We start from the raw sequence: 13,555 nt of genomic DNA, 5'->3' as shown, positions 1-13,555 counted from the left end.
TACTGATTCTCACGTGTACTGTACTTATAATTTCAATATATGTCGTGTGGTGCATTTGTCGTATTGCGACATGGGGTAGTAAGCCGTTTCTTAATTTCACAGGCTAGAGGTGTTTGATGGAAAAAAAATACAGAATTCACTCAAAGCATTGGCGGAGAGATTAGAGGTCCTTGCTATAATGATTATAGAAAATTCAGTGAATGATGAAAGTGCTCGAGCCTTGATACTAGGGTGCTTTCCAAAAAATGTACTGAGCTTTCAGGATTCTCAAGATTTCTTCCAGCAGATTGTATTCATTGACTACGAAATGCTTTTGCTTATAGAGAGCAGCTTTAATGGAAATGAACTAGATGGATCAAAGGTTTTGCTGAATGTTCAAATTGGAAGTGTTTCGGAGAAGATAGATCAGCTCCTTAATTATATAAGATCAATAGCAGCCAACTATTCGTCCAAGCCGTATGAAGAAATTTTGTATTATTTGGTTGTCGTTGCCCATTTAAATCATTTGAAGGGAGATAATGAATTGTTTGCGGCGGCCTTGAATGAGATAAGAGATTTGCCTAAACCGAGCTTCAATTCTACTGTAATGCACGAGTTTGCTCAATACCTTTTTTGTAGGTATTGTGCATTATATGGGTTAATAGATGTGAAGTATTGGATAAATTATTTACGTGATCTTTCTCCAGAAGCTAATAACTCACACGTTGCACTAATGTATTGGAGAGACTTGATATTTTCAAGGTTGGCTCAAGCTATATCTCGTAATGGATCTCATCTTATTTCGTACTCTGACATAAAAAGTCAGGAATTCTTTTCAAACAGGGTGTCGACAATCAATTTCTGTGGTTATTTATTAAGTAAAGAAAAGTATCTTTTGTTGGATCCTAAATTTAAAAGTGAATTCAGTCACTCTATATCTGAAGAAATAGAGAAGCATCTCTCTCAGAAGAACTCAATATCAGATGCGACATCGGGTAACGACGACTTAGATTCGTACGTGGGAACTCTTTATAATAACTTAATGAAAATATCTGATATTGATCATATTTTAAAATATCACCTATCAAAGAAATTTTTGATCAGCTGTATGTCAAGAACATATCAAAGCAGAATAGTTTTGTCAAATTTAGTGAAGGTTTTGATACATGTAAACGAGTATGACGAGGCGATAGCAGCATTCAAAATATACATAAGTTACGAAAAGAAGGAACAAGTACAAGGTCGCGGACATATCGATGACATTGTATCGGTAGTTGACCTTTATTCCTTTTGTATCGAGAAGTTTAATCCTTTGAAATCAATCATTGGTAGAGCTGAGGCATCTCAGAAGTTCAAATATACAAACATTAATTCTGTCTTAAAGTCCTTGAAAGAATTCATTGAAGACTTGAAATGGTATTTGAATACATTATCCGACAGCCTTCATTTGTCATATGATGAGGAAGATTCAGAGCTAGCTGATAATCCTCTTTCTTTTCTTATTCAATCATACAATCCTCATGCCGAACTGCTAAGGAACGCAACGTTACCAATTTTGATTTCAAAGGGTTGGTTTTCGATAGGTTACTATTACTATTATTTATCCATATATAACGCCTCGAACTATGAGCAGCTTGAGGGATTCAATAAGGCAACTTTGGAGTTTTATAAGAGGTGTTTGATCATAGAGCCAAATGGTTCTTTACACTATGCGTTTAACTACGCGTTAGTTTTGGCTCATAGTAAAAAATTGAAGCCGGCTTTAAAATTTTGCAAACATATTCTAAAACATTATCCAGAATCTTTCAAAACCTGGAACTTATTGGTATTGTTGATGTCGTCTTTTGAAACAAATAACCCGGCTACATTTAAGACTAAGAATAACGAGGACAAAGTGGAAAGCAATGGAACTATTAGGGCTACTTCATTAACTTCTTTGAGGGAACTGGAAAAATTCATAAATAATGCGTTGAATATTTCCAGTATATATATAATTGAACAGCGAAATCAAATGAAGACTATTCATAATGAAGCGAAACATGAAATTTTACAGTTAAAACTTACCCAATTGGCTGTCTGGGAATCAATTTACGGCACTCAATATATATTGGAATTCATATCAGAGGTTTTCTTACTTTATAACGAGCTATTTGATTTGCAAGTTGAAAAGAATCATAAGACAATCTCAGCTATGACGAGTGAGGCTAGATGGTCACATCGACCGAGCTTTATTGACCCACATCCTACCGTGCCATCGTCTAATGGGACGTCTGTCCATGGGAATATAATGCTGAGTGATAAAATGAAAAAACTTTCTCAGCCTAAAGAAAAAAATAAAAAGCCAATAAACAATGCTGTCACGTCACTGACAAGTGCTTCAGACAAAAAATTCGAGCAATCTACGTTACAAGAAATTTGGCTATGGACTGCTAGTATATATTTAAGGTCAGGCTCTTTAGAAGATGCTGAGCAATGTATTGTGGAAGCCGAGTCGGCTTTTGAACCTAACTTCAAAACTTTCACTGCTCTTGGATTGTTGACGTCTAAGGAGAGAAAATTTTTATCGTTACAGGAATACGAAAAGTCATTGGAAGTATTAAGTTCCAAAAATTTTATTTATAATAAAAAGGACTACGGTAATACCTTGTTGGGATTGGGGAAATTATTCATCTTAGATGATGAACTTGACAATTCTTTATTCATATCAAACAAGGATATGAATGCAGGTATCATCAGACTAAAAAACCTTTTGGAGAAGTTTACTTTAAGCTGGCCATATGGTCATAATGATTCTGAAATTTGGTGGATTCTATCGAAGATTTACGAAAAGATTGACGACAAAGTAATGTTGAACAAAAGCTTATGGAACTGTATAGATTTGGAAGATTATAGGCCAGTCAGAAAGTTCGAATGTTGTGAAACATTTCATAATTAATAGTAATTAGAGTTTATAGTGAAAAAAAGTAATTTTGTCGCACTCAATTTATTGATCGAGATGTAAAAAAAAAAGGTGATGACAGCAATCTCTGAAATTAGGAATAAGGTGAAAATAATACGTAGGACAATATGTCAGAAGTAGAGCCTAGGATTATAACTTACTGTGAGGTTTGTTCCTTTCCACCTGAATTTTGTGAGTTTGGATTGACCTTCAAGAAATGCAAAGAATGGTTGAAGCAAGAGCATGAAGACCTATTCGACAAATTATATAGTGAGGATGCTTTGGCCAATGCAACTAGTACACTCTCATTGGAAAAGGAACAAGCCATGTCTAAAGACTTAGAGAAGAAACAGAAAAAAGAGGAAGCTAAAATGGAAAGGGAATTACAAAAGAAATTGGCATCGAAAGTTATCATAAAGCGAATCGAAAGAAATCGAAGAAAGCATGTAATTTCTATATCTGGTTTAGAAGTCTTCAACATTGACATGAAGAAATTGGCAAAAACTTTCGCATCTAAGTTTGCGACTGGTGCTTCGGTCACCAAAAATGCAGAGAAAAAGGAAGAAATCATGGTGCAAGGGGATATCAGCGACGAAGCCAAGGTATATATTGAGAAACTTTTAGAAGAGAAAGGTTTGAATGAAGTTAAGGTCGAACAAATCGACGAGAAGAAGAAGAAACCGAAGCCAACGCCTTAAATACGTATCATCCATGAAATAGTAATTGGCCCCAATAAAAAGGGACAAACGAATAATAAGCCTTAAAAGTGTACAATTCAATATATATTTCTTTCACATTTGCTTGCGATGTAGATCTTCAGCCGGACAAACTTCGTAAAGTTTTCAAAAGTTGGGCCGTAAAGTCCTCAAACAAAGGGTTTCTCTTGATTTGAACAGGCGCAAGTTTCTTTACGTTAGTGCGGCTCATCTCTCCCATTTGTCCCGAACTTTACGAAACTACAGCTACACATGCTGACTACGGCATGCATCAAGATTTGCTGCTAATCCTTCAAAAAGTAACCCTTTGAAAAGCCTGTTTAATACCCCTTGGGGAATGAATACGACAAAATGAAACAAAGAGATTTTAATTGTGGAGATGACTTTTATATCCAAACCGTTATAGGATCAGATCATCTCAGTGGACCTAATCTTTACTGTCGGACAACTTCTATTGTACTTTCCAAAATGTCAACTTGAAGCGATTCGCAGCTTCTATAAGACGAGACAGCCAAATGGATCATCGTATATACGTTTTGTTGCTTCCATACTCGCCCGCGCTATATACGAATTTACGTTTCAATTACGTCTGAATTTACTTTGTAGATATTTTTAGGCATCCTATTTCGGTTATAATAGAATGCGCTTTTTTGCAATCTGATAATAAAGAGATGCACAGCCTAGAAACATTCACTGAATACCGTGTTCATATTGTTAGTTGCACCGCCACTTAGGGAGAAAAGAAGAAACAAGGATAATCTTCCATTGGTCAACTTGGCCACATCGTTAAGGCTTTTCCAGAAATTAGTATTTCTTTGTTTGAATTAACAATACGCTGCTATGGCTTAGGGCCAGGGATTGGCGTGTCCTTGGTAATACGCAGGACCGAAATTTCGTAAAAGTACAGAAGGTACCGCCCGCTACCTTCGGTTCGGGTGTTTGACTATATCTCCAATCGTTTGATAAACATATATCTGTTTTTGAGATAGATATCTTCGGGATCGAAGTCTTGCATTGATTATTTTCAGAAGTGTGAAATTTTTCGTTTATGACAAATGCGTAGCGACTTTATATTCTATAATGTATGTAGACGGACTAGCGTAGGTAAACTAATATTTGATAATTAAGAATGGTGCTATTACTGAGAAGCTTTTTATACTTTGAATACGGAAAAAGTGAGATATATGTCAAAACGCTTCAAAAATATGTATATACGAAGATTTAACATAAAAATGCATTTTAGTCCATATGGCGATATCAAATCATTTGAGCGGTAAGGTAGTTATTAGAAGACTAGTGTTCAATTATGGGTTTCATATGCATTAATTTCAATGACATTTGGGTATTGAGGCAATTAGACTCGGATATCGGTTAAGAAAGCAATTTTGATATTCGTGGAATATTGTCCCTTGAGGCTCCCAAGTCTTCGTTATCATCTATAGTAGTATGTCTGCTTGCACAACGTGTCGAAGAATTGCTATTTGGGGATGGCACTTTAGGGGAAGTACCAGTCTTTCGTTTACTTTGACTTGAATAGTTATCTTTATCAACGTATTTAGTTTCTTTTGTAAAGTTCATTTTTCTTCGTGAATGCATATCACCTTCCGGGGTCAGTGTAAGAGAATGTTGCGAATTTCCATGACTGTTACTTATCGCAACCAGCTTCTCTGTGCCCAACGGAGGCGGCGTCAGTGTTCTGTGATCTAACTTTGCAGCGGGAATCCGTACAGACACCTCGGATTTAATTTCAGGAATATGACTATGTTGAATATGAGGTGTGTGACCTTGTGAAGTTGAATGGTAAGGAGTATGAGAAACAGAAGGAACAGGACCAATGTGGGATGGCGCCGATGAATAAACTAATGGAATCGATTGTGGAACTGGAACTGGATATGTCGGTACAGCTGTCAATGGTTGCAATTGTATAATTGGACCATACGGTGATTGTATAACCTGAGCCTGTTGATGAGATTGTACTTGTAGTTGTGACTGAACAATTGGATAAGGAACTGCAAAAGCTGGCTGTCCATTCGGATATTGATGAGGAGCACCAATTGTATGTCCATAAGTTTGGATTAACGGATCTCCTGGAACACCCGCAGAGCTAACAGGTCTGGGAATTGAAACATCTGGAATCATGTGGTGAGAATAGTTCGCAATAGAGCTATCACTAGTTCCAGAAACGTTGTTTGCATTTTCTATTGGTGCAGAAGTGATGCTCCTAGACCTTTGAGGCCTTTCCACTTCCAGCTTATCTTGCCTCAAGTTTTGATTATACTGAGCCATACGTAACGCATTTCTTGCTGGGCCATCTAGATTTAAGTATGCACAATGTAATTTTCCTTTGAAACAGTTCAAACAACTTGGTAGGTTTTCGTCGCACTTAATTCTTCTCTTTTTACAAGTACCGCAGCCCAAATGTGAGTTTCTATGCTTCCTTCTTGAATTTCTCTTTTTACGAAGGGAGTCGCCCCTTGATGAGTCGCTACTTTGATGTGCAAGATCTTCGCTGGGCGAGTCTCCATCGTCCGTCTCTTTTTTTATGGGTGGTACGGGATTCCTCAAAGCAGAATTAAACACGTCCATTAAGTTTCAAATCTTTATAATGCTAATCAAGAAAACTTGCTTTCCAGGTCGATGTTGATGTGTTGTAAACTGATGTGTCCGGGGGACTACGTAAAGCTTCAGTTTACCTTTACTTTAGGATTACTACCGCTTAATTCTGATTCAATAGAAATCTGACAACTCACTAAGTAAAACTGATTCTTAAAAAAAGGAAGGAGAGTATATAATATATTTCGACCCAGTCATATTTTTTCCTGCAGTATTATGAAGAAAGTGCTTCAAAATATATAGTGAGTCTGCGAGCCTAATAAGCCGTTTCCTGTAATGTCGTCCTGCTACTAGTAATAAGGCACGGTCGTAAAATTTCGAATTTTAGCTCTATGGGTACAATTACGGTGAAGGCGCTGATCGTCACATGAAGGACTGCATTTTCCTATTTCTATCTTGCGTGCTTCTATCCCTAAAATATTGCCAAGTGAGTTTCGGGAGGTTCATGCATACCGTAGAATAGATTCTCGGCTATTTTCAGAGCTCCCCGAAGCCAATAGAAAAGAGATTACAGCACAACGTCTGATAACGTACCATTAGAGGTGAAGTGTGAATTTCATATTTGTTAGCTTGCCGACTACTTAGAGAATATAAATCTCCCGAGACGTGCTCGGCAAAGACATATGAAACCGATCTACGATGTACATCCGACGCATAGAAAAACATGTTACATTTCAAAGGCGTCCTAAAGAGTGCTACGATGGGCCTATGATTACCAGTCACACAAAAACACGTTCTTCTTAAATAGAGACTTCTTTACAAAATGTCAATATGAAGAAAGTGCTAACTGTCGCCCCTTTTACTTGATATATCTCAAACCAGAAATACGACTTTCGTAAGGACAAAGAAAAAGAAAAAAAGAAAACTAAGCACAATAAAATTGGCTATAATTGAAGGTACTGCACCTGTGCCCCGGGATTTGATTTGCAGGACACATGAAGCATCGACCAAATACTTCGACAATCCTACATCATGCATTGCAGCCTTTACTTAGGCACATTTATGATGGGGTGGTCGAAAACTTCGTTTCTATAGAACAGCCAAGACGCTTTATGCAGAAATGAAATCCTTAAGTTTAAAGGCTACCCCAGCTTGGCATTACTAAAATCTCATTAGATTTTCCCGTAAGTAACAATGTTATTCATGTCACGTTCAGTAGTCAAATCGTCGTATTTCATTTGAGAGATTTCTCAGATGAAATGCCTTTTCCCGCTTATTGTTTGCGTAGCGATACTTTCCGTAGCTAAACAAGAGAGGGTCGCCCATTTGAAACAAGACCCAAAGTCGCTACCCGCCCATCGGTTCCTTGCGACGCTTTTTTACGGCCGACAAAGCAGAAAAATTTGCGCAAAAATATGCATGGGAACACATTCCTCTCTTGCGCAAGCTTAAGTTTATGAGAACTCTCAGGTAACTAACCATTAAACAATAGAACCAAATTCGCTTAAGAAGTAGAGAGCGATTTATCTTGCCAGCTAATGTACGACGCGATCATAATATAGAAAAAGATTTTGATATGTTAAGAATATCATCAGAGATCAAACTTAGAGCGGAGTAACTACTACCCCATGTTTATTCATGTTTTCCTCTATCTGTATGTAAAAGCAGTCTCAAATCCTGCGATCGAGTTCCGGGCGTATATAACTTGGATGTTACTTTTGTGTCTACTATGCATGCAGGTGACAGGAAGCAGGAACTATTTTTTTCCTGCAGAGTTTCATCTGGGGGTTCTGTTAATGTCGATGTCGTTTCTGTCACGTTGTAAAGGCGGGAGATAAGATTGATCAAACCTTTGCATTCGGAGTTTCCACCATTTTCTTGTATCCTGTAATGAAATGTCATCCAACTTGTAAGTATCATTATCCGAATTCTTGTTGGAGTTCTCAATAATGTCATCGGTATAATCATTGTCGTTGCATTTGTAAGAATCTTCGTTATCACCTTCCATTCTCTTCTGACGCTCGGACTTTTGCAAAGCGAGACGATAAGAAGAATCTTTTTTCGAGAATGTGAAGGTCGATCCGAGGCCCAAGTCTTTTGCCACAAGCTCTCTGGTTCTACCCAACGACTCAATATCAGCCACTCTGTCCATAGTATCTTGGAGCAAGTCTTCAAAATGTGGCTGCGAAGCAATTTCATGAAACGCTCTCATCATAGGAACTGAATCCGCTCGAACTCTGGAATCAGAATCAATGGTGAAAATATTTAGATTGTCATATTGCCTAATATAGTCCGCTCTGGTCATAATTTGTCTACTTCTCCACAACGGAAGTTCTGGTAATTGGTGATCCATCTTGTAGTCATCTTCATCCTCTTCACCTTTGTCAATTAAATTGCTTAAACGAGTTCTATCCATATGGACAAACTCGTTCATGAGCAACATTGCACTAGTAGCAAATTTTCCGCTTTCTATTACATCATCATCCATACTTGAACCAAGCAAACCACATTGATTCAAGAACCACGTCTTCTCTCGGTCAATTATTTCGTTACAAGCACGAATGATATCTTTATGCCTAGCCACCTGTGAGATATGTTGCGGTCTACCGCCAATTAAATCATATATATTATGACTCGTTTTATCATCTAGTGATAGGTCAGGGTGACTATGGCTAGGAAAATGCTTCTCTCGGATATAATTTAATGCTTTGATAGTTTCACTTCTATTGAAATCTCTCACATTGACAAGCTCGAGCCTTGTACCTACTTTCTTCAATTTTTCGTACACCCAGTAATCATCGCTGTTGAAGATCATAGTTACAAGACCCGAACCACTTAAATTTTCTGCTTTTTGTTGCAATAATTCAAGTAATTTCATTCCTTCTTCATTTTCCTTGATTAAATGAGCATTGTTGATAATGAGGACAAGGGGTCGATCGACTTTTGTAGTTCTTCTAATTGCTAACTCTTCTAGCTTACCAAATGCTCTCTCTATGTCCAAAAGAGCTGTAGTGTCTCGAGGTCCTCGCATACTGAATAGAGAGCCAATATAATCTTCTGAGTAAGTGTAGTTCAAAGCTTTACCAAGCCTTATTCTAAAAATTTCTGGGTCAGCATGAGCATCAAAAATTGCTACATTGTAACCATTTATCTTTCTCATAGACTCCAAAAGAAGAGAAGTTTTTCCCGTCCCTTTTTCCCCGATAACTAGAAAGTAGCGGCCTATAATTCTACCACTGATAATATCGTCTACGAGCTTCTGTTGAGGTCTTTCTACCCAGAATTGATTTAAATCATTTCCATCGCATTCTTCTTCTGGATTTATACTTTTACGCTTATGCATCAAAAGTTGAAATGCTGGATCACCGTTTTCGAAGGCCGAATCGATCTTATCAAGGGCATGTACATTATAAATTGTATGATACAATAAACCTGCAAACCCTAAAATTCCGACAGAAGTGAACGTAATTCCCATAGTTTCCAAGCATTTGAATAAAAACTTTCCGAATCTTTCAAAATATTGCTTAATTGTTGACTTCTTGGGCTCCTTTTCATCGTCATCATGTAATTCTTCTTCAAGGTCATCCTCTTCTTCCTTGTCTTTCTTTTTCGTTTCTTCTTCTGTTTCTTTCTTCTCGTTATCCTTCGAGTCTTCATCTTTAGGATCTTTTGATTCAGAATCATCAGCGGGCGGTTTATTATTATTATCACCTCCATTACCATTACCACTTCCTCCTCCACCAGGACCCATAGTTGCTGAAGATCCCGCGGCGAGTGTATCAGAATTGTTCTCATCTTTCGTTTGTGAGTTTTGGTTTTTATCATTCGACTTAATTTCAGTACCCTTAACATCCGAATCGTTCTTTTCTTCTTGCTCGAGTCCCACAACATTTACCTCAGGACTTACAGCCTTCTTTATCGGAATTGTATCATTTGAAGTCTTATACAACTCCCCATCTTTTTGCACTAGATCCCGTGAGCCCTTATTATCTTTCCCTTCAGTTTCAGACCCCTTACCCTGGTCACCCTTTCCTTTTTCTCTCCTCTTTTTAAGCATGCGTCTGCTCTTTTTCATTAATTTTTTCTTTTCCTCTCGTAACTTTTCATTCTTTTCTTCCAAGTCATCATTCTGTACTTCATCTAGAACATCGAAGGGTAACAAAGGATTGAATACTTGAACTTTATTCGTTGTTCTGAATGATCGACGTATGATTATCAGAGGACGTCGCGTTATTCTGAATAACAGCAATGATAACATATTATATCAAAAGAACCAAGATGCTGGTATAGTCTTCGACAGAATAATCTTATCAACAATTGAAAAAATTCCGATTACAGTCTTCCAGCCGTCTATAGAATAAATGCATGCTCTAAGTATAAATAGCTATAGAAAATCTGAAGTATGTTTTCAAGATAAATCAAATCTCGAATCAGTATTGATTGCATATAGTAATTTTGATCGAATCAAGCTTTTGTCTTGATAATCCGGAAGCTTCAAAAGATTGACACATGTTGAGGCTGTTGGTAGCCGTTCAATATCTCGGCCGGAGTTTCTAATTCCAAACTTCGGACTCAACGAGCCAAAACCTAGTAAAGGTGCTCTCGAAACTGAAGTTACAAATTTTATTAACTTGAATCTCTCCTCTGGACTCATCTCAGACACCACTTCCCAAAAATATTTAATAGTGATATCATCGTCAAAGAAACCTCCATACTCAGCATTGTCCTTCCAATCCTGAACATCGACGTCTTTCTTATCTCCTGAAATAAGCATTTGTAACTCCACAGAATCGAACATGCTAAGCCAACTGGGAGAGATGATTTCCCGTAATCCTTCGAGAAAGAATTTTGTTTGTATATGCAATGATTGGTTTAACTTGAAATTAGAAAGCTGATGAATGTAATTTAATCTGGTTGTAGTATCTACTTTTATGTGCTCGCCATTTGGCATTAAATCAAACGTAACATTTCTTCCACCGACTTGCTCGTTCGTAGTGAACGTTAAGTCCAATGATTCTAATTCTTCGTTACTCATATTTGTCAATTTCATTAAATTTGAGTACAATTCTTTATCCAAATAGCTCAAGTCATTAATCGAATTTTTCATATTATCGTTGCACCATTTATTGAGGAAAAAGGGAGCAAAAGAAACATCTATTAAGACATTTTCATAGAAACACTTTCCAATTACATTACCCATAAATCTTAAATATAAGAGCTTTTCTTGTTGCTCTTGTGTATCAATGTTTTTGCTCAACTTCTTATATATATCATCATTTGGATAGACTTGATTCTCCAGAGTTTCCTTGAATAAGTCGGACTTAATTCCCTCCGATACAACAGAGGTTAAAAATTCCTTGGTTATTCCCCCTCCATCAATGCCAGCCTCTTGACCTCCGTATTCGTTGTAAAATACAACCTGTAGTTGATTCCTGAAAGCTGATCCCACTTTGTGGAAACTATTAAATGCATCTTTCAAAAGAAATTCGCGTCTTATATCCGCTTTTAACCTAGGAGGAGCTATCATAGCAAACGGATCCGGATTAAACCTCTGTTTGTCCAAATCTATTAAAGTCTGGAATATTTTCACTCTATGATTAAACGGAACGAAAAAAGGTAGCTTTTTAAGTATTTCCAATTTTGCTGATGTTGTGCTACTCAAATTGCTCAACCTCAGCTTTTTTCGAGTGAATTTGTCCTCTTCAGTATCCGAATTTAAAGAATCATCAGATTCTTCTAGCCTTCTTTCTTCTTCCTGCGCTATAACTTGAAGCAAACTGTCTATGTCAAAGTTTATTTCATTCAAGCTCCAGAAGTTTTTTGGAAGAAACTGAAGTCTCAAATTCTTCATATAAAGCTGATTCAATAATGATATCGATATTTCCTTTAGTTTGGAGTAATCGGGAAACAATGTTTGATTATTTGAATTGAAAACTAACGACAAACACAAGGATTTCAAAAATCGTAATAAAACTAAAATTTCATCCAAATTTAATTTATCGTCATGAAAGCTTTCCATATCGTTAGAAACAATTAGCCAGTAAGAGAATAGCTCTTCAAAAGTATAGAGAGTCTTCCAAAATCGCAGTATGGAACTTTCATTTAAATGATCATACAAGGTAAGTACTTCGTCACTCCTGACGAAATCTTGCTTCATTAATGACTTGTCATTGAAAGTTGTAGCTATCGGATGCTTCATAAGCTGCCTGAAAAACCACCTATAGGACTGTGGGGTTATCGTAATAAGCATGCAAAGTTTACTCCTGAACGATGGCATGATGGACATTAAATTCGCAAATATCTCAAGCGCCTGGCTAGAAAGATCATCGTCCATTTGGTTAGTAAAATTGTTAATTGCCTGCTTTATAAAATTAGAGGAGAATAATACTTCTAATTTTCCAAGAACTTTCTCGTCAACGTATAACACGTTCTGTTTTCTTCTAAGTTCGAGATTGTCATCCTCCTCCATGTATTCGTTCGAGTAAATTGTGAATTTTGAGTTGGAAAGTATTGTGTTGATAACAGTATAGTCCTGGATATTGAAGTTGCAATTACCATGAATGATTAAAAAATTTATCAATAAGTTAAGATCATTCATTCCATCCAATTCGGGCTTACATTCAGGTATTTTCAGCCTTAATATATCCAATTCTTGATAATTTTCTTCAAATATATCAGGAATCGATAAGAATGCAATAAATTCCCTCTTTGAATCTCTAATATTAATATGAAATAGTAAACTTTTGATGCGGCTGATTGTCTTTTGAGAAAGTGATGGTGATAATGCATATCGTAAGTTACGTGTCAAGTTGAAATACTGGCTAGTTTCATCTACTTCGACGGTTGACATTGAAATAGACAAACCGTCTAGGAGAAGCTCCAAAATTGAAGCGTCATAATGACGATCATTGAAACATTCGATCAAAAAGCTTACGCCAGACATAACCAACTCAGCAGCTCTAATTGTTGTGTCGAAATGATTATTCTCTAAGCTCTCATTTAGGGTAGAAAGGATCTCAATCCACTGTGCTTTGTCGTGACGACTCAAATACCACTTTGCTATAAAATGGAATTTAACCAACCAATCGTTCCACTGCTTTCCACTTCGAAAGGAATGGGATTCCCTGAGCCATTCCTTAGCCAAAATTTCCGATTCATCCCCCAATGTTATTCTTCTACGGATGTATCTTTGCAAAACTAAACTCGCCCTCTCTAACTGCCGCTGTTCTTCCCTATGTTGCCTCTGTAGCTTGGCTTGTTCTAAATAATTAGTAGAAGAATTCTTTTGCCTTCGATCTCCTAAGTTGACTACCCTTTTCTTAGTCTGACCCGTAAAATTAATCATTTTAGGTTAAAACCTCTTTACCTA

The 13,555-nt window shown here is 37.0% G+C and overlaps 5 protein-coding genes across 5 annotated transcripts; 2 read left to right on the top strand and 3 right to left on the bottom strand.

Moving 5' to 3' along the window:
• Positions 1-178: 178 nt before the first annotated feature.
• PRCAT00000400001 (uncharacterized protein) lies at positions 179-2,914 on the top strand (the record flags this gene model as incomplete). The annotated part of the gene is made up of 1 exon (XM_062953998.1): positions 179-2,914. One exon carries the CDS (start codon positions 179-181, stop codon positions 2,912-2,914), a length of 2,736 nt encoding a protein of 911 aa, XP_062807245.1.
• A 131-nt stretch (positions 2,915-3,045) lies between these two features.
• Positions 3,046-3,615, top strand: PRCAT00000399001 (uncharacterized protein; the record flags this gene model as incomplete). Its single annotated transcript, XM_062953987.1, has 1 exon — positions 3,046-3,615. The coding sequence occupies one exon, from the start codon at positions 3,046-3,048 to the stop codon at positions 3,613-3,615; it is 570 nt and encodes a 189-aa protein (XP_062807244.1).
• A 1,389-nt stretch (positions 3,616-5,004) lies between these two features.
• ZCF21 (Zcf21p) lies at positions 5,005-6,219 on the bottom strand (the record flags this gene model as incomplete). The annotated part of the gene is made up of 1 exon (XM_062953976.1): positions 5,005-6,219. One exon carries the CDS (start codon positions 6,217-6,219, stop codon positions 5,005-5,007), a length of 1,215 nt encoding a protein of 404 aa, XP_062807243.1.
• A 1,744-nt stretch (positions 6,220-7,963) lies between these two features.
• PRCAT00000397001 (uncharacterized protein) lies at positions 7,964-10,444 on the bottom strand (the record flags this gene model as incomplete). Its single annotated transcript, XM_062953965.1, has 1 exon — positions 7,964-10,444. One exon carries the CDS (start codon positions 10,442-10,444, stop codon positions 7,964-7,966), a length of 2,481 nt encoding a protein of 826 aa, XP_062807242.1.
• Positions 10,445-10,594: 150 nt separating this feature from the next.
• Positions 10,595-13,531, bottom strand: PRCAT00000396001 (ubiquitin-ubiquitin ligase; the record flags this gene model as incomplete). The annotated part of the gene is made up of 1 exon (XM_062953954.1): positions 10,595-13,531. The coding sequence occupies one exon, from the start codon at positions 13,529-13,531 to the stop codon at positions 10,595-10,597; it is 2,937 nt and encodes a 978-aa protein (XP_062807241.1).
• Between the last annotated feature and the right edge of the window lie 24 nt (positions 13,532-13,555).

This window comes from Priceomyces carsonii (genome assembly GCF_900007245.1).
Source record: "Priceomyces carsonii strain CBS4050 genome assembly, scaffold: Debaryomyces_carsonii_scaffold_1, whole genome shotgun sequence".
Taxonomy (NCBI): Eukaryota; Fungi; Ascomycota; class Pichiomycetes; order Serinales; family Debaryomycetaceae; genus Priceomyces; species Priceomyces carsonii.
Note: the sequence above shows the minus strand (reverse complement) of the source record. Positions and strands in the feature narration are given on the sequence as shown.